The sequence below is a fragment of the Solea senegalensis genome, linkage group LG21, assembly GCF_019176455.1.
Source record: "Solea senegalensis isolate Sse05_10M linkage group LG21, IFAPA_SoseM_1, whole genome shotgun sequence".
NCBI classification, from domain to species: domain Eukaryota; kingdom Metazoa; phylum Chordata; class Actinopteri; order Pleuronectiformes; family Soleidae; genus Solea; species Solea senegalensis.
The window spans coordinates 15,739,459-15,760,215 of NC_058040.1; the positions used below are offsets into that span (position 1 = coordinate 15,739,459).

The following is a 20,757-nucleotide window of genomic DNA, read 5'->3' on the forward strand; positions in this document are numbered from 1 at the left end:
TTTTCACTCATTTCTTTTCATATTATGAATGAGAGTGTTCTGTGTCAGTACCTCATATGACCACGTTTGAAAAACTTGAGCCATTACATAAAGAAAAACACAAGATTTATCACAGCACATACTCAAAAACAAAACCAGGAATCTAGAGGAAAAAAAGCTGATTCCAAGTAAATAAAATCATTTAAAACATGAAAAAAAATTACTTTTATTTAAAGCTCAGTGTTCACGGACTAATACAACCTATTAAATAAGAAGTAAAAAATCCACTTTACACAGAGATTCTTCATCGAGTCACAGAGAGACATGAAAAGGCAGAAACATTAAAAGTTCACACTGAAACCTGAGAAGCTGCGTCTGTGGAGACGCCAGAGGTCGCGCGTCTTAGCTCCATGAACAGTTTGTATTGCTTTTAACATCCTTCACCTTTTTTTCCCCCGCACTTTTAATTTAAAAATATATTTTTTCTTGTGCAACAGTGACAACAAACGTCAAAATCCCTCATAAAAAAAACCAAACAACATTTAGAAATGTTCAGCAAAGACACGAGACGACACGAGATGGAGACAGCGGGGAAAAAAAGTCACTGTGCAGAGAATATATTAACAATATTTTACTGTACATTAGTGTTTTCAGTTTTAAAAAGTCCAAAAAAGAGATTGAGTTTTCACAGACTTCAAATCTCAGATCAAGCGTTTGAAGAGTCTTCTCCTGAGCGGCCGCGTCTCACTGGAGCACGCAGAGGTCGGCGGACGGCTGACTGTGGGCGTCGGCGTCTCGGTGAGCGCGGCGACTCTCGTCCGTCCCTCTGTCCTGCTGCTCGTCGCCGCGCAGCCTCTGCCTCTGCTCCATCAGCAGCTCTTTGCCGTCGCTCGGCGGCAGGTTTCCCAGGAAGTACTGAGGCACCAGCTCCACGAGCCTGCGGCAGGAGAGACGACGGAATTATGAAACAAAAACACACAAAGGGACAATTGACTCTATGTTAAGAATATGTTTCACTGCTTTTTTTTGTCATTTTGTACTCCCCACACCAAACTCCATACAAAAAAATCAAAGATTTAAGCTCCAATAGACACAGGAGGCGCTGGTCTACTGCTGCTTTGTCTTGTACGTTCATGTTTCTTATGTGAGCCTGAATTAAGGATTTCAAACACAGAAGTCTCAAAATAACTCGTGTGAACGTGGAACATGGAGGCAGCAGCGGAGCAACAGCTCCTGTGAGTTGTGACGTAAACTTGAGGATTTTCTGTATGGAGTTTGGTGCGGGGGACGAAGCGGCAAAAACTTCCCTTTCTTGTCACCAAAAGCCGTCTAATGTGGAGTTAAAATGTCAAGACATATTCAAATTGAGCTGAAATTAAGTTTTATGAGTCGTCTCTCGTGTCGCTGTCGGTGCCACTCACATCTGCGGGTGAACTTCGGAGGCGATGCGGATGCAGTTGTCGTGCGAGATGGTGAACTCGTGGTAAAGGACCCAGCTCGGGTGGGCGGGGCTCGGCTGGCGACACAGGTAGGAGGAGAAGGGATGCAGGTGAGCCACGTGACGGTGAGTCAGCAGGAGGTAGTTCCCTAAACCGTCCACGTCATGAGCCACCTGAGGAGGAGGAGGAGGAGGAGGATGGTGGCGAGAGAGAGAGAGAGCAGAGGAAGAGGCGAGGAGGAGGAAGACGAGTGAAAGAGCAAACGACAACACACACACTGGTTTAAAACATGGTCATAATCCTCAAAAAGCCAGTTAAAGTTTTAAAATGTCCTCACAAAGACACAAGACAATTGGTACACACACACAAACACACACAGAATCAGCGAGGTCGTTTACTTTGAGGAAGAATCCTGAGATGAGCGCACGCTTGATATTCGTGCAGTTGTCCTGACACCCGAAGGCCGGAGGGGAAACGGGAAGCTCTATCCGCTGCAGCACCTCCAGAAGCTCCGCCCTGATCACCGCGGCCAACCGCAAGGAGGCGTGGCTCAGGAAGTTGGCCGCGCACCACGCCTCGTCCTGATTATCTGAAAAGACCAAAACATGGACACGTGAGTTCACCGTGCAAACGTCAGCCGAGACTTTGTTTTTACACGTTTGTGTAGTTAAGACATTAATGTTTCATCAGTGGTGACAGAGACGACATTTTGTGCCTGTGTGTGTTTACATACGCTCCGTGAAGGCGTTATAGATGTTTATCAGAGTCATGTGATCTCCCTCTGTGTGCATCAGAGGGCGCCAGTGAGTCAGGGCAGCTTCCTCTCTGTTGGCTTCAGCCATCAGGAAACACGACGGAGCTGAGGCAGAAACATCAGGTCAGGTCTCCATTCATATACACAAATAAATAAATAAATAAATAAATAAATAAATGTCAAACGTTGCGATATTTCCACACCGACCCGTTAGCATGGCTGCTATCGTGAGCAGCTCGTCCACACAGTCGTACTCGCAGGCCGCGATCACAGCCTTGGCGAGGGACGGCTCCAGCGGCAGCTCCGACATGATGATGCCCACCTCCGACAGGTTACCGTCGTCGTCCAGCGCCGCCAGGTAGTCCAGGTCCTCCAGGGCCTGCATCAGCGCCTCGGGGGCTGAGAGGGAAGGAGAGTCACGGGATGAACAGCTGGGAATGTGCTTTACCTCCTGACCTACACATAACCTCAGCACAGCCTGGATCTACCACTGTTGACTTTTCATTCATTTTTAGTGATACTTTTAGACAAAGGACGTTGGACATGAGGACAGTTTGAAGACAAGGACAAGATGAGCAGTAAGAAGAGAAGGAACACTGCGGCTTCCAGAAAATGCAGCAACTGTCACATCAGTTCATGATGCCAAGAACTAGACATGGCTGCCAGCAAGGAAAAAACAACAATTTTATCCACTCCACAAAAGGCTCACTGAATAAAATCTACACCGTTCTGCACTTTATCTCACTGTTAGACGCGCTTCATTGAGTGGAAAACTAAATTTGTGTCACTCCCAATACAAAAGGTCACAGGAGGCGTTGATCCACTTCTGCCTATGTCAGTGAGTTCAAATGGGTTATTTTGTGACTCGTGACTTGTGGTGTTTGAAATCTTTTGTGGAGATTCACCTCCGTGACACACACTGACCAAACGAGCTGCTGTGTCCCTGTGAGCTAAAAATCACCATTTTTTCCTATTTGGTGTGGATGCTTCCTGTCGTTAAAGGCCGCCTGACAGCGTGATGAAAGCAGCGACCTAAAACATGTGGATGTGTCCTCGCTGACCCATGTTTACACTGAGAGGGAGCCTGGTTCTCAGTTTCGGGGGCACTCACAGTACAGTGTGTGTGTGTGTGTGTGTGTGCATGCAGTTAAACTCCAGCTCTGAAACAGATGTGTGGAGAACCTGCCCTGTGACTCCATGTGTATAAATAACATTTTAAATCAAACGCAGCGTTGTTAAATCGGCAAACTGTGTCCCTGTGTTTACAGATTTTGTAAAGCTAAGCAGAGCTGAAACAATTAATCGATTATTAATCGAAAGCTATTTTGATAATCGATTCATCGGTTTGAAGCTTTTTTCATGATTAAAACAAGATTTCCGATTGTTTAAGGTTCTTAAGTGTGAATATTTTCATAATTTCTTTGCTCTGGATAAAGAAATCCTTTAAATCATTTTAGTTTGTGGACAAAACAAGACATTTGATATTTTATGGACACAACTCTGCCTTTAAATCACGTGTTCTGGCTCATGGAGGTACCTGGTCTGTCCAGGAACTTGCACTGTCCCATGTCGGCGATGTCGAGCCTCTTGAGCAGCAGCACCAGGTGACTGAGGTTCTCCTCCGTCACGCCCGCACAGTGAGCCTCCAACATCCCCTTATCGTACAGAGACCGGGGGTAGAGACGGAGACACAGGCCTGAGGAGACGACAGGAGAAGACACATTTAGTAAACACTAATGGCGAGTAAACTTGAGTCGACTTCTAAACCTACCGGGAAGTTTGCTGTTGACTCTCTGGGCTCTCATGTCAGCCTGGTGTTTGCTGATCGTCCTCAGAACCTGCGAGTTTGCTCTTATTTGTGGATTGTAAACCTGAGGAGAAACAGAAAAGCCATTTTTATGACGTTGATTTTTTTTGTCGCATGAAATGAGGATCGTTTTTAAACCCACAGTTTTGAGTTGAAGTCCCGTGTCAACGACGTAGCGGACGGCGGGCAGGGAGAACGACGCCTCAGACAGCGTGTCGCTCAGAATGACCTTCCTCTTGACACCAGAACCCGCAGCTCCGGGCGCCGGGCCTCCGTCCACGCCGTCGCTTTCCTTCAGCGCGGAGGACGATTCGGGCTCGGATTCGTAGACGCGCTGGGTCAGAGCTCCCAGTCCGGCGTGGAGCGGGAGAACCCTGAGCGAACCGAGCTGAGGACTGAGAGCAACGCACTCCTTCTCCAGCAGAGACGCACACTCGTCTATTTCCTGCACAAACGGGAGAGGAAAGAGAGACTGAATCCACGTTTTCAAACAGACTCTGAAGCGGTTTCTGTCTGAGTTTGCTTTTCTGACTCACTGTCTCCTACTCTTAGTGTGTCTGAGTGTGTGCGTGTGCGTGTGCGTGTGCATGACTGACTGAATACTGTTTACTCAGGATTATCTGAGCCAGATCATATGATACAGGACAGGAGCCAGCGTCATCCTCAAGGATAGTTCAGGTGTTTTTTTAAGTGCACCAAATCCCATAGAGAAAATCATCCTTTTAAGCTCACAGGGGCACAGGCGCTGCTGGTCTACTGCTGCCTCGTGTGGTCACTTTGTGTCATTGAGGGAAACCCGTATGAAGGATTCTAAACACAGAAGTGACAAAATAACTTGAATTTGAACTGAGAAATGACAGCAGCGGTGGATCGACAACGCCTGTGAGCTATGACGTAAAAATCCTTGGTTTTCTCTATGGACTTTGGTGCAGCAGAGTGAGATAATACAAGCTGAACGTAATTCTAAAGCTACGTGGATTTTTATAAAAGGTTCCACCGCAAAGAGCGGGAGGAGCCGCGATGTTAGAGATGTTGACAAAAGGCGTAACATTTAATGAGATATTTAATACTGCAGGTCAATATTGTGTGTGTTCTTGTATTAGTTGCCTCTTTAGGGCTTTTACACCTTCTCCGGGACCAGTAAATCCTCAAGGGGACCAAAACTTGGTCCCAATGTGGCAGAACTGACTAAATTGTTCTCGGTATCAACAGAGGTAGGTATAACTAGTTATGGTTAAGTTTAAGTGTTTCTTTAGAGAGTCCTTAAAGGGATAGCTGTGCAAATAATGTGTGTGTGTGAGAACCAGGACACCAGACACCGGAGGTGCAGCAGAGTCCCTCTCAGGTGGACGTGTCCTCGTTTCACTCCTCTGACAAAACAAAGGAGGTGAAACTGTGAAACTCGGCTCGGGTTCTCTTTGTGGTCAAATAAAAAAAAACAAAAACAACAACAAAAGCCCATCAGAATCAGAGCTGCAACAAAAAGGTGTTTGTGTGTCTTTGTCTCTGGTGTGAGAAAGCTTCTGCAGTAATATATATATATGTAACAATATTTACAACGATAAATAACAATGTATTTGAATAAAAACAGAACCTCCCCTATTCAATCTTTTTTTGTTGTTAAAAAGTTTCCCGTAAACTCATCACTTTAACAAATGTCTTCAAACGCAGGAAAGAAAAGCCCAAAAATGTATCTAAACTGTGAAAAATATATGCCAGGCCTGTAAGTGGCACTCTTAGGCTGCAACAGACATTGACAAGAAGAAGAAGAAGACAGGGAGAGGAGGGGCTATGACATCACAAGTGGCATTTTGCGATTTTTATCCCACTCTGCGTGTGAATAAAAAGTCGTTTACGATACAAAACCTTTTGCAGATTCTCCTAAACTCATTCTGCGCCACCACCGTCACCACCAGGAGTCATGCACACCTGCTGTCAGAACCAGCACCCTTAAACTGAGGAAGCTAAATGGAACGCAGCCATCATTAACTGGATTATTTCACACCTGTGGTGTCAAAGTGGCTACTGGTGGCGGGAAAACTGTTACCAGTGCTTTTCTAGCTTTGCCATTCACCCATTCACATTCACTCACTCACTCAAACCCTCAACAGTTGCCTCACGTGACAGGTGTACGACGTTTGAATCCTGTACCTGTGGACTGGCCAGAAACACCATCACGTCTCCTTCCTCTCGTCTTCTGTGCAGATCCAGCACCATGTGACAAGCAGCAGCAACAGGTTCCTTCCCGGGAGAGAGCTCCCTGTACATCGTCTCCACCTTCTTCACCTCCACAGTCGTCCTGTCCTTCTTTATTCCAGCCCCTTCTCCTCCCTCCTCCTCCTCCTCGTCTCTGGCAGCGGGGTCAGCGAGCGGGTCGTCCAGCGCGAGGTGAGGAACGGAGGCTCCGAGGAAGGTGGCGAGACGCGGCGCCAGTGCCGGGTGAGTGAGGAGGACCACCCGGAAGTTGTCGGGCCTCTGGCGGCAGACGTCGCACAGCAGGCCCAGCAGCACGTCGGTGGGCACGGTGCGCTCCTGGAGCTCGTCCAGCACCACGATGCCGTACTGATGCAGCAGAGGGTCCGACATCATCTCCTCCAACAGGAGAGTGTCGCTGACAAACCTGAGGAGAGAGAAACAATCTCAATATCAAGACGGGCTCACTCTCCACACCAAACTCCATAGAGAAAATCAGCGATTTTAGCTCTGGGGAGACACAGCAGCTGCTCCTCTACTGCTGTCCCGTCGAGTATGTTTGTGTCACTCAGTTAAATCAAAATGAAGAATTTCAAACACTAAAGGGACAAAAAAACACATTAGAACTTAGAGATGGAGGCAGCAGTGGACGGACAACTCCTGTGTGCTGCGATGAAAAATCGCTGATTTTCTCTCTGGACTTTGGTGCGGGAGAGAGTGACACAACTTCAGCTTTCCGTCAGAAACAGCTGTCTCACAGCGTGGTGGTGCAGCGGACATATTAAACAGTGGTACCAGATGTAATAAAATGTTCTACTTAATTCTTCATACTTATTGATGTACTTAAGAAGTCCTTTATTTGGAAAGATAAGTGATCTCAAATCCTCAAAGTCTAAATGAGCGCTACATTCAAATCACGAGTTACAAGAAGTCACCGTGACCTTGACCTTCACCTTGATATTTGGATCCAAAATGAATGATTGTACCAAATATGAAAAGGAATTTCCCTCAAGGCGTGAAGTGTTCTACAGAACAGGAAGTACAAGTGAAATTAAAAAATGTTGCCTCTGGCAGTCACCAGACACACACCAGACAACTGCTGACTGTTCATTCAGCACATTCAAAGAACTTCATTCTTCATTCAACAAAAAAAAACAAAAACACACGTATCCTGAAGCTGCTCCAGTGCCAGCGAGACGGGCACAAAACCTGCATGGGCTCAGTTTCTTCCTCACCTGAGCAGGGTGTCAGGTGTGCAGCCGTCATCGTGAGACACCCGGTATCCCACCTCCAGGCCGAGGCTGAGGTCCATCTCGTCGGCCACACGCAGCGCCAGACTCACCGCTGCCACCGAGTGCGGCTGCGAGCAGCAGACGAGGCCGTGGGAGAACTCGTAGGACAGCGCGAACTCAACACACCACTGTGGAACCTGCAGGGAGAACGAGCAAAACAAGGGGTCACTCTCTCTCTCTCTCTCTCTCTCTCCCTCTCTCCTTCTATCACATGCTACATTAAGAAGGAAAGCCAAGAAGCGAACCTGAGCTTCGAGAACACATGTACAGTCCTCTAAAGGTATTGTTACACAGCCTTTTCCTACAGAAAACCAAGCTTTGTGTCACTTTGTAATTAGCTCTCTCCTCCACACCAAAGCCCACAGAGAAAATCAGCGATTTTAGCTCACGGGGAGACAGGAGCTGCTGGTCTCCTGCTGCCTCCATCAGTAAGTTTATGTCCCCGAGGTATGTCAGAATGAAGGATTTCAAATGCCGAAGTCTCACAAAAGAACACATTTAAACTTACTGACGGAAGCAACAGTGCATCGACAACTGTGTGCAAACTGTGTGCCATTATGTTAAAATGTGCAGTTTTCTCTATGGACTTTGGTGCAGGGACAATAAGTGTTTCTTTACAAAGTGACACAAACGTCACTCTGCAGTTTGAAAAAAGGTGAAATATAATGCTCCAAAGGTAAAGTTAACACAGAACATGACATGTAAAGATTACATAATTTTTTTATATGACACACTGGGTAACGCATGTAGAGCGAATCCCGTAACGTTACAAAAGTCAATCAGCTTTGAGATTCCTGGCTGAAGACCGAGGGGGCGGGGCATAGGACATTGGGTTGCCTAATAAATAGTGAAAATATTTTACTTGATTTAAGCTGTTGGTTACAGATGAATTTTAATGTAATTAGCATTAATGTCAGGAGAGTTGCCACAGGTTGTGTTTACTTCACTTGACTAACTTGAGTAAACACTATCGACTGCCCCCTGCTGGTTGTCAGCACAGAGTGCAGTCACCTTTACGTAACACACAACCATACTAATGAAATCCTGAACTATTCCTTTTTTTCCCTCCTTCTATATGCATTTTCTTTTTGCTTTAAAAGACACGTAGGACTTTTAGAAGTCCACGTTTACAGTTTAACCTCTACCTGCGTGCTCTTCCCACTTCCACTGGGGGCGCTGAGCAGCACCATGCTGTGACTCTCCAGCTGCTCCAGCAGACTCTGCCGGAGCCTCCACACGGGAAACCGCCGCCGCTCCTCCAGCAGGGCGTAGTAGCGAGAGGAAAATGGCAAACCATCGTACGGGTTCACCTCCAGGTCTCCGAGACCACTAGCTTCCTCCTCCTCCCCCTCCTCCCCGTCTCTGTCCTCGGACAGGAGGGAGGACATGGACAGAGAGTCCAGGGCCGTTAAAGATGTCAGCCCGGACCCAGGACTGGGGGAGGTGGTGAAGGGCTTCGATGGTGGCGATGACATCGTCAGGCAGGGAGGGGCTGGGCGGGGTTTAGGAAGGAAAGTGTTCACACGGAGATGAACCTGCAGAGAGATCACATGAAAGGCAGTGACTTTAACACAAAGGACAATATATGATAAAAGCTAATAAGTAATAGTTTAGCGAGTAATAATCGCTAAAATAATTGTCCCAGTGATTTACTTTGATGTGCCACCAGGGGGCACTGGCATTCCCAGACTTTGTGACTTATAACGGTAAGGTAAATATGTTTTAAATAACATGCATAAAGTGAGGTTTTAATTACTTTACCAAGCATCTCTTGGGAATTATTAATTTACCAGTAAAAAAAACCCTCATATGAGGTCTTACAGATTATTGCTGTAAATGAGTAGCTCCTCATAGAGAAAGTTTGGGACACATTGTATTAGACAAAGTTCACTTCCTGTCTCCACATAACACACTCTTCATTCATTGCACGGCTAAGGAACCTGTGACATGTCTGGCATTTAATAGTGGAATGTGACTCCGCCCAGATCATCACCACGAGCGTGATAAGTGTTGCAGCTGTTTTTGTCCCCCCCAATAATTCTTAAACTGTGTCCAGTAAATGTGATTCTATATTAAGATATAAATATTCTGTACAATGATGAACTGTGTATGTTAAACTGAAATGCCCTTTAATCAAATTAACAAATCAAATCCAGTAAAAACATGAGAAACGAGTTACTTTATCGCAGCTGAGAATCTAAAAACTATGACCTCACACAGACGGGGTTAAAGGGACAGTCCAGGATTTTTATGGAGGAACTGATAATCAGTGTCTTCAACTAAGTCTACAATATATTAAATAATTATGTTTGCTAATTTATCTTAGCTTTTAACAACTGGAAACTAAAGTTAGTGTAAAACAATGACTCCCTGCAGCAAAGTCCATAGAAAAAATGTGCATTTTTAGCTCACGGGGACACAGGAGCTGCCGATCTACTGCTGCCCCTTGTGGTCAGTCTGTGTCACTGACATAAATCTGAACAAGGGATTTTGAACACAGAAGTCACAAAAATAACACATTAAAACTCACCCATGGAGGCGGGAGTAGAGCAACAACTCCTTTGCTGTGACATTAAATTGCTGGTTTTCTCTATGGGGTTTGGTGTGGAAGATTAAATAATTTACAAACTTCAGTTTCCTGTTTAAAAAAAACATCTGTCTGATGAGGTCTTGATACTGGGGGCATCACTAGGTTTGTCACTAGTTTAAATGATGTCACTAGTTTGGGTGTTAGTTGATAGTGTGTTCCAGAAACCCTGGAGGTTGGAAATCGGAACTGGGAAGGAATGACATCACACCTGAGGGTACATGCATCCCAAGTTTCCAGAGAACTATTAAAATGAAAAACAGTGGTTGTTATTATTGGCGTTATAGCTGTGTTCGTTAACTAGAAAGCTATTATGAGCTAGTTTACACATAAAACCTCAATAGGAACAGTATGTATGACCAAACAAATAAATGTTCTTGCACTTATACTTATATTTAATTCATTTTTACTGGCTTCGGTGTCAATATAATTCATTTTTGTTATATTTATTACATATTTTCATAAATCTGTTTGTTCATGATATATTTTTGTTGGATATAATTAATTTCTACCACATGATTATGGCTGTTTTGTCAGTGTTTATGCCAGTTTCATGCATTTTAACCCATTTTATGTTGGCTTTTTACAGTTTTGTCTCATAAATTCTCATGTCCTTTCCCTCACCTGCCTCATCTGGATACTATACAACTCGGGATCTTAACATTAGGGGGCGCTCCAGTTGAATTTTCACTTGTTATGGTGGAAATTATAACCTCCAAAACAAACGCACTAAACGTGTTCTTCTTGGGTGGGGGGCCCTCTCAGCCCGGGAGCACCAGGCCCTTACATGACCTACATACAGAGTTTCTACGCCCATGGCTGTTGGTGAATTTTAAGGGTCTATAATATCACTAGTGTTTCTGTCCACAGGACACACACAACCCCTTTGTCTTCAAGTAAAGAGCGCTCATTTTACTTGAAGATGTTTATTAAAACACCAATTGGACACACGTAAATAACACGTTACGTCACGGAGCAGGGTCTCACCTGAGAGTCATGTTGGCGGACAGGTGTAGAAAAGCAGCCTGAAGCAAACACTCCGCCCTCGGCCTCTGTGGTTGGCTCCGCTTGCTGCTCGCTCCAAAGAACCCACACAACCTCACATACCGGACACCGGCTGCTTTCGGACCCGGTCAAAGGCGAGTTGACATGGGCGACGTTTACCGTCCGTGTGCTTCCGTGAGTCCTCCCCGGGGCCCCCGGTTACTTCCTGACTGCTGACGGTGGCGATAAACGACGCAGGTGATGAAGGGGAGGTAGCTTCAGCTAGCTACCGCCGCCATGTTTGGCTGTCCAGCTGTCAAACCGCCCGTGCTGCGTTCACGGAGCCTCGGAAAACACAGAGACTTTACCATTTATCTTTATTTTATGTGACTTTATCTTTGTATTTATGTTTATGTGTAAATAATATTTTAATAAATTTGTAATAAAGTCATGTTTATGTGATAAAATAAAAAAAGTTCTGCGTAAATGTTTCTTTTCCTGTTATGTTGTTAATCACACAGTGCATTTTGTGAAATGGGAACAGGGCGCCATCTTCAGGCCGATAACTGCTACTACATTTTAACGCTCGGATCGATTTTTCATACTGTGTAAATATATTTATTTTTCAGTTTATGACAGAAAGTGTGAATTTCTGCTGTTTCACAATACTTAAAACAGCAGAAAGCAAAAGATAATAATAATTGTGTTTATATTGTTTGTACTATTTATGTCGTATTCTTCATTTTGTACCTGTTTTTAATCATCATTGTTGCTAGTTTAGTTAGTTAGTTGTATTTGTTTTGCTTGTGTTTCTCTCATTTGTTTATTAATACATTTTTGCTGGCTTTTGTGTCAACTTAATTAATTTTTACTGGGTTTTCTGTCAATTTAATTCATTTTTGTTATATTTATTAGGTTTGTTGTTTTTCTCTCATTTCTACTTGTTTTTAATTCATTTTTGCTGGGTTTTGTGTCAATTTAATAAATTTTTGCTGGGTTTTGTGTCAATTTAATTAATTTTTGCTGGGTTTTGTTTCAATTTAATTAATTTTGTGATGTTTATTACATATTTCATGTTAGTTTCATTCATTTTGAAATGTTTATGTTGTTTTTATTCCTTTTTAGCCTATTTCACGTCTGTTTTTATCAGTTTTTGTACCAGTTTCATACATATTTTACCAATAATATGTTTTTTTGTTTATTTTTTAAATGCTCATGTCCGTTTCCCCACCTGCCAACCTCATCTGGCTACAATGCTATAAAAAATAATGCTTATAATTTAAGTTTAAACCAAAGGTCCTTTTTTTTTTTTTGATCATGGTACTGGTTAACAATATCATTTTTACATTATGTTTACACAGGATTTACAAGCTTAAACTCGTTTGACAAAATTGTGAAACTGTAAAAGTTGTGGGGACATGTCAGACCAAAGTCCATCAGAGACATGAAAAGACCTTCATTGTGAGAAAATCGTCCACTAAAGCCAGATGAGGAGGTCACCTGAGCTCAGTGTCAGGAGATCTGCTGTAAATCTCATCATTTTTCCTAGTTCTTCCTGAGGAAACTAAAGGAGAACCATAACCTCAACAATAACATTTACCACCAGAGCTTAAGACTGAGCTTAAAAACAACAGAGACACATTTCTATACTTCATTGTTAGTTTATTGTCTTATTAGACACAACAACTCTGTTACATATAATTCTCTTCATTTGAATAAAGAGAAAGAAATGTCAAAGTGCTTTTACAAAAAACTCCCACAAGAGGGCAGCAAGTCTTTCTTTGAAGTCTGCTCCTTGAGTTTTGCATTTTGGGGTCAAAACAGTCAAAATATTGGTGAATAAATTCACACATTATTGCTGTAGTGTGTCATACACTGTTCAGTTGTTTAAAAAAATATAAAATAAGTGTATGACAACGTGTCTTAAGAGTCACAGGTGCATCACACTACCAAGCTTCTCCTGGTGCAGCTGAAGGTCTGGAGTTTCCTTCTCAGTGCTTCCTCCCAGTCTTTGCTCCAGTCCGCGCTCCGCTCCAGGTTTTCGCAGCGAGTGGCTAACTTGTCCAGTGCCAGCACAGCCTCGGGCGGGTCAAAGGTCAGGCCGGCACGCTCCACCGTCGCCAGAAACTTGGCCGGAGATGCTGTCGCAATGTAGCATCTGGAAAAAAAAGAATAAAAGAGTTTGATCATGAGAACATGTGACAGGAAGACATGACGGGAGGAAGTCATGTGAAGTCCCAGGATTTGTGTTGCAGGGTTGGTGCTCACTTTTATGGATTTTTTTAATAATTCATGCTGGGTTTTGTGTCAATTTGTCTATTTGTTTCATCCATTTTTGTTCATTTTTACCCTATTTCATGTCTTTTATATCTGTTTATATGCTAGTTCCATTCATTTTTACCTGTGATTATGTTGTTTATATTCATTTTTACCCATGTTTATATTGGTTTTATTCATTTTTACCCTATTTCATGTCTTTTTATCTGTTTTCATGCCAGTTTCATTCATTTTTACCCGTGTTTAAGTTGGTTTTATTCTATTATTAATATTAATATTCTCTTTAATGTCCTCTTTTATCTGTTTTTATACAAGTGTCATTCATTTTGACCTGTTTCCATGCTAGTTTTATTTATTTTTCAAATTCATGTTTTGTGTGTGTGTGTGGCACCTGTTGAGTCCAGATGTGTGTGGACAGTGGTAGTGATGCCACACAGCCACAGCAGAGTGAGGACACAGCACGTAGCTGTTCTCCTCCCAGCACCTCCTCATGGTCTCCAGGATGCCGTCATCCGTCACCGTCCCAGACATTAAAATCTCCAACAACTGGGAACAAAAACAAAAACACTTCTGTCACCTGTGAGTTTTCACAGAGATAACAGAGTGTGATCGTACCACACAGCAGAATCACAGACACATGTACCTCATGGTGCAGGTTTTCGGGCAGAGTGTGTTTGTGTGTGTGCTGAAACTCTTCCATCATGTTCTTCACTGATGCTCCGTCTCTATTCGACAGCAGCCAGAACACTCGCTCCATGTTGTATGGGTCCTGAAGCACAAACAGTCCAACAGTTTAAGTTAGGATACCTTAAAAGTAGATTTGTGGCTTTATATCATCGGTGTTAGACTTTTCCAACAGAAAACTGGTTTGTGTTACTTTTCCAAGCTGCTCTCTCTCCCACACCAAAGCCCATAGAGAAAACCAGTGATTTTACATCACAGCACACAGGAGCTGTTGATCCACTGCTGCCTCCAAAAAATAAGTTCAAACGTATCATTTTGCGACTTCTGCGTTTGAAATCCTTAATTCGCTTTTACTTAACTGACACAAACTTACCAAATAAGCAGCAGTAGACCAGCAGCTTCTGTGTCACTGAGAGTTAAAAACATACATTTTCTCTATGGACTTTGGTGCAGAGAGAGTAAGTGAATAAAAATACCATGGTAGGGTAAATGACTCTGGCTCTGAACTTTACAAACATCAGAATGAAGACATCAGGACTTCGTGTGTGTGTGTGTGTGTAGCGGTGGTCATACCTGGATGTCTATAGCAGGGGCCAGGGTTTGAGTGACCGTCGCTGCCATGGAGAAGTCACCGGAATTTAGCGTCCTGTGAATGATGTCATTAGAATTCACCATGGCAACCAGCTTCAGGGGTAAACCCATCTGCTTGACGATGACGCCCGCTGACACAGTGTCAAAGAAAAAGAAACTTATTATCATGTATTATTATGTACTTACACTGTATATAAAACTGGGCGTGGTTTACTGATATGAAAAAGTGACACTAGGAAGAAAAACTGATTTAGAAACAATTATTTAAAAAGGTTAGTGATCTAAAACACCAGATTTTTCCATGGAATGTGGTGTCAATTTTATAAATTATGTAAAAAAATAAAGGATAAATGCAGTTTATATGAGTGGACACCAGTGTGACTGACAGCTAATATCGTCCAATAAGAAGCCTGCTCTCACTCATCATGAAAACTCAAGGTGACACGAAAACTATGTCAATTTTCAGGTAAGGTCTATGGCAGTGTTTCCGAAACTTTCTATGTGGGAACCCAAACTACATGGACACAAAAAGTAATGAGTAAGGAAAATGTGTCCATTATTTAACAACTAATATGATTTTGAATTGGTAAATGAATCATTTCCAAGAGAATTTATGAGAATTCACACAAAATTAGTTTGGGGACCCAAACATTTTTTTCCCATGACCCATCCGTGGGCCTCAACCCAGTCTTTGAGAACCTCAGGTGTATGTGTCAATGCTTTGTTTATATAACAAAAGAGAACGTCGTGGGTAGAGCTGTGCGACTGTTGGATGTTTGTTTGATTGACTGATAGATTTTTATCACCTGCGATGTTTCCAGCGCCCCCTGTTGGCACCACCACTTGCAGCTCAGGCAGCTGCCCGGTGGCGGCGCTGTCGCCCTCGCTCTGCTCGATGCCGCTCAGCTGCAGGTATGCGTAGATGAAGTGCGCGAGCTGGATCATGACCCTGGACCAGTTCACCGAGTTGAGGCTCATGAGGTTGTGAGACTTGACCAGGTCCTGGTCAGCGAAGAGGCGTCGCACGGGGCGGTCGATGTCGTCAGAGCTGCCGTCGGCTACAGACACGTACGTTATTAGCGTAACTTCCATCATGACTCTCTTTTTTTTTTTATGTCTTAAGGTTTTTACCTGCAAACACGTGGACGTTCTCCTCCAGGCAGGTGGTCATGTGCCGCTCCTGGACTGTAGTGACGCGTCCCCGAGGATAAACCACCACCACGTCCAACCCATGCAGACCTTTGGCGCTGTGGATGGCCGAGCCGCCCGTGTCACCTGACGTAGCTGTGGAGGAAAAACACACACACAACCCCAATCATTTCAAAACAAGACAATGACAATGTTTGTCTCCTACAAAGGAAATAAAGCTCTTACCAAAATTGCTATAGTTCATGCTATTTTTCCTATCTTTAGGCAAGAAAGATGATGTGCAAGGATTTGACTGATTATTACGAGCAGTAATCTACTAGATTAGTGTCGTATTACACTTTTTCGCCAGCAGGAGGCAGCATCTTCAACAGGAGTTGTTCATCCACTGCTGCCTCCATCAGCGAGTCCACATGTGTTATTTAGAGACGTCAGTGTATTTAAATCCTTGGTTTGGATTCACCTCAGTGACACAAACTAATCAGATGAGAGAGCAGTTGACCAGCAGCTCCTGTGTGCCTGTGAGCAAAAAACGATGATTTTCTCTATGAGGTTTAGTGTGGGACCGTTTAAACTTCAGTTTCCTCTTGGCAAAGGCTGTTAAACAACAACACAGTGAACATGTTCTTAAGATATTGTAGTCGAGCTAATGTACGTTGTTTTTTGTCACATGCCCCAGTTTGATCAAATGTGATCATGTCATGTGTATTTTTCTCACCTACGATAACGGTAGCTCTGCGATTCTCTTTCTGCAGGAAGTAGTCGAGGAAGCGTACTGTGCAGGTCATTGCCAGGTCCTTGAAGGCCATGGTTTCTCCATGGAAGAGCTCCAGCACGGAGAGGCCGCCCTTCAGCCGAGCGATTGTGACGATATCGGGCACCGAGAAGGTGGACAGAGCTTCAGAGACGAGGTCTGAGACGAGACAGAGGACAGAATACTGTTTCGTTACACCTGCTGGAACACCATCAACAGTGTTTCACAGTGGTGAAAGGGATAGTTCAACAGAACACAAGATAAGGAGATCTAAGCCACTTAACAAAAATGACATTAACTTGAGTCAGTGATATCTTCAGAACATTTTCACTGCTTTTATCTCGCCATTAGAAAAGCCTTTTTGTACCACACCAAAGTCCATAGTGAAAATTTGTGATTTTACACCACAGCACACAGGAGTTGTTAATCCACAATTGCCTCCATCTGTAAATTTATTTCAACATTTTACATGTTTCATTTAGACCTTGTTGGCATAAACCCACTGAATGAGGCAGCAGCAGACTAGCAGCTCCTGTGTCGTCCAATGCTTAAATCATTGATTTTTTCTATGGACTTTGGGGAATTACCAGTTTGAAAACGTCAGTGCAAAACCTGAAGGATCCTTTTAAAGTTACTGATACAAATGATAGTGTGTCTGTCTTCGTCTCACCCTCCAGGTCCCGTCTAGGGATGAGTTGTATGGGGATGAACAGCGAGGCGACCTCCACCACCAGGTCTTTGTAGGACAGCCTCCTCCAGCCCCTGAGCGTCTCTGAGCTCAGCACGGGAACGCTCTCCGGCATGAACATCCCACCGTCTGGAGCGTAACCTGAGAACAGTACATCCCGGAAGTCCCATCCCTGGACTCCACCACGAGTGCTGCAGTATTTCATCAGGCTAAGGATGGAGATCCTTAAATACAGTACACAACAGAAGAGTTTCAAACATTTTTAAGGCTTTATTCTATTCTCTATTTATTCTCTATTATATATGATTTTTAGCTCATGGGGGACACAAGGGTCGCTGGTCTGCTGCTGCCTCGTTTGGTAAGTTTGTGTCACTGAGGTAAGTCTGAAGGAGTGATTTCAAATGCCGAATTCCCAAAAAAAACACAAAAGAACTTACAGATGGAGGCAGCAGTTGATCAACAACTCCTGTGAGCCATGATGTAAAATCACTCATTTTCTGTATGGGCTTTGTTGCAGGCGATTGAAAGGTTTTAAGGTTTGGCTTAAAGTTGAGTTTCCCCGTGTTAAAAGGCTGTTTTTATAATGTGAGCTTTTTGGTTTCGTTTTTTTCGGTTTTTGCTGGCAGCCATGTTGTCTGTTTGTTTATTCTATGATTTAAATTGTTTAGAGGTTCCACATAGAACCTCTAATCACAACTTGATCTTTGGAACCAACAAGCCTGCGAAACACCCAAAGGTTCCTTGACAGTTCTATATTTAGTTTATTAGTTTATATTTTTAGTTATTCATCTACAGAATAGCTCTGCCTTTGATGTTACTACATTCATACACTGGCTCATTTGTGTGTGTTTCCTATTCATAATCATCCGTTAATCAGTTTGAGTGCTTTTGAAATGATTAAAACAAGCTCTTTGGTGTTTTCAGCTTATTAAATGTAAATAGTTTCTGGTTATGGAATTTTGGTTTGGGGACAAAACTATAATATAAGATATATCGTTTCCAGGTTTGGGAAAACTAACCGACAAAAGTGCAACACAAATAAAGATTTTCCTTTCATATTCACCTCATAATTACAGAAAATTGAAAATAAATCTGTTGTTTACTCTCTTTTTTTTTTAGAAGTTTAACCACGAACTAAAGTGGATTATTGTTGTTGACAGTCACAAACTACAGTAGTTTACAAATGAGTCGTACTTACACGAAGTCGCCGTAGTTTTTCTTGTGTCTTCTGACGTAATTCTGTGTTTGTGTGCCTCACCGTTAGCTGTGACTATGTTAGCTGGGTCAGTGAGCTGGAGCGAGCGGTACAGGTACGTATGGACTGAACGGGCTTATGACGTCACGGTGATCGCCCACAACGTATGCAGCCTAGCCGCTAAGCTACAAACGAGCTAAATTAGTTAAACTACGCGAAAGAACCAAAATGTCGCACAGTTTGAGATCGACTGTGATTCTGGTATAAAACTTAATATCAATTCACTCCTTAAGCGTTTAAAAGCGCCACAACACAGCAACAAGTGCTACATATCCCACAATACCCTGCGAAAAATCTCCTTTTCAACAACTACTGGCCTTTAAGACGAGTTTACCACACTGCCCCCTAGGGATTTGGAGGTCCAGAAACTGCAGGGTCTGCACCCGAATTTTAAAGCTTTAGAATACCACCAGACATTTATATAAATATAGTTTTAAAGGTTTATTCCACTAAAATACATGTCTAACTATAATTTTAAAGGTTTATTCCACCGAAAAGATGTCTAAATATAATTTTAAAAGTTAATTCTAAAGTATTTGTCTTCTATACATTCAAAGTGTTATTCCACCTACTTAATTGGTTGAGAAGTTACTCATTCCACTAATTTGCAATAATGAAACACCACATCGCAGTTAAAGACGATCATTCATTTTAATGCACGTCTGTAAAAACATATACATATACATATACATATATATATATATATATACACAAGTCTTAACACTGGAGACGATACAAAAAAATGTGCTTACAAAACTGGAACCATGCAAATAACATGACAATATAATATAACAAGAGTATAGTCTCACACACACACCCACACACCCATACATACACACACACACACAGCCATCAGGATAGAAATAAATACATATTCTAAAGAGATAATCGTTAATTAGTAATCCCTCAGTTTAACTCAACCCTTTTTTGTGGATGATTCACCAATTATTTTCAAATGTTTTTTGTAATTCTGGACATTATCATTGTCTCATTTTTCCATTTCACAATAACTGAGGTGAAAAGAAAAATCAGTCAAATCCTTGCACATCATGGCTCGTCAGGGATCGAAATTAAAATCACACATTGGTAATTGTAAACGCAAGCTGCTGTCGATGAAATACTTTTGTTAATTCCATCATGCTGGGGAATGTACTTAATGTTTCAGGCCTCTGGACTCGACTTGTTCACTCTTCAAACGTTTATTCTGAGTTTGTTGGTCATCACCTCTTTGTCTTCTGGAGAACGCAATTAAGCCAAAAAAAATGAGCGCAAAATCATAAAACAAAATAATAAAATTAATTTGCATCAACAAATTTTCCCAACCTTTGCCATTGAAATAAATTTACCATACATCGTAAATTAGTCGTTACAATTGTTTGCCGTCTTTAATATAGAAAGTTCTGGAAACACTGGGTCAAGTTTGGTTCAAGTTTAAATATGTGTGTTATTCTTTATTAACTCCCCTGAACCAGTTTTTCCAGGTGGAGACTAGCATATATGTGTGTCTAGTTAATGTTATTATTTGATCCAGGTGCAAATCTTCACAGTTTTAGTGTAAAGTGTTGAAATTATATAACCCCAAAACAAAATGGTCTATCTACTGCCCTCTCTGGTCAAACGCCAGCTACTGCATATGCCAGGGAGCGTCACTTACAAACTCCGCTAAAAATAGGGGCTTTTAAAAAGGTAACTTCTGATATTGATCGAAAATGTTTACAGTCTTTTTTAAGTGGTTGTTTGAGTAGTTAGCCCCGAGAGATTAAACATAGCCTCAAATTAAAAATTTTCATCAATTTCATCAATTTTCAGCATCATGAGACGACATCAGCCTCTTTAGCCTCTGCTAAATTATATATGAATAGTCGGGCTGACTTATTGTAAACCAGACCGTGCTTATAGTCAATAGTGGAGTAAGATTTGACTGTGAGACAGTTTTTTAGAAAAAAACGGTTGTACATTAGAGAAATACTTCAGTTTACCGGGAAACGTTGGCTCAAACTGTTCTGGTCTCATGATCTGACAGTTACTGTGACTTCCTGCTTCATATTCATGTGGAGAAGAGACTCGTCACATATGAACAGAGAAGAAGAAGAAAAAAAAAAGAGACAGACCTTCATATGAACATAGATTCAAGGACTTGGAGAGTAGTTTTAGCCTTTAGAACGTCACACACGCACTGATTTTTTTTATAACAACAGTGTTCACAGATATTTGAATCTGCCACAGATAAAACAATAAAGTAAAAAAACTGGTGTTTGTCCGTTTCACACTGAACATAAAAGGATGACCTGTCTGAAGACTGAAATGTAAGTGGGTCGAAGCAGGAA

At 42.6% G+C, this 20,757-nt stretch overlaps 2 protein-coding genes across 2 annotated transcripts; both read right to left on the reverse strand.

Moving 5' to 3' along the window:
* Positions 1-180: 180 nt before the first annotated feature.
* On the reverse strand, positions 181-11,358 carry dqx1 (DEAQ box RNA-dependent ATPase 1). The gene is made up of 12 exons (XM_044012845.1): positions 11,039-11,358; positions 8,610-8,999; positions 7,408-7,601; positions 6,131-6,599; positions 4,122-4,424; positions 3,944-4,043; positions 3,710-3,868; positions 2,380-2,571; positions 2,152-2,277; positions 1,817-2,007; positions 1,401-1,591; positions 181-916 (listed from the first exon to the last, which is right to left on the reverse strand). Exons 2-12 carry the CDS (start codon positions 8,937-8,939, stop codon positions 724-726), a joined length of 2,448 nt encoding a protein of 815 aa, XP_043868780.1. The 5' UTR covers positions 8,940-8,999; positions 11,039-11,358; the 3' UTR covers positions 181-723.
* Positions 11,359-12,680: 1,322 nt separating this feature from the next.
* Positions 12,681-18,759, reverse strand: thnsl2 (threonine synthase-like 2). The gene is made up of 9 exons (XM_044053547.1): positions 18,374-18,759; positions 17,158-17,399; positions 16,452-16,646; positions 15,719-15,871; positions 15,394-15,645; positions 14,570-14,718; positions 13,956-14,081; positions 13,704-13,858; positions 12,681-13,193 (listed from the first exon to the last, which is right to left on the reverse strand). The coding sequence occupies exons 2-9, from the start codon at positions 17,378-17,380 to the stop codon at positions 12,977-12,979; spliced, it is 1,470 nt and encodes a 489-aa protein (XP_043909482.1). The 5' UTR covers positions 17,381-17,399; positions 18,374-18,759; the 3' UTR covers positions 12,681-12,976.
* Positions 18,760-20,757: the final 1,998 nt, after the last annotated feature.

Coding starts and splice junctions, on each gene's coding strand:
- thnsl2 (XM_044053547.1), bottom strand. CDS start 17,380: ATGAAATACTGCAGCACTCGTGGTGGAGTCCAGGGATGGGACTTCCGG. Junction 16,647..17,157: donor CCCTAGACGGGACCTGGAGG/GTGAGACGAAGA, acceptor GTCTCGTCTCAG/ACCTCGTCTCTGAAGCTCTG. Junction 14,719..15,393: donor GGGCGCTGGAAACATCGCAG/GTGATAAAAATC, acceptor ACACTGTGTCAG/CGGGCGTCATCGTCAAGCAG.
- dqx1 (XM_044012845.1), bottom strand. CDS start 8,939: ATGTCATCGCCACCATCGAAGCCCTTCACCACCTCCCCCAGTCCTGGG. Junction 3,869..3,943: donor AGTCAACAGCAAACTTCCCG/GTAGGTTTAGAA, acceptor TCGTCTCCTCAG/GCCTGTGTCTCCGTCTCTAC. Junction 2,008..2,151: donor CTATAACGCCTTCACGGAGC/GTATGTAAACAC, acceptor TGGTCTTTTCAG/ATAATCAGGACGAGGCGTGG.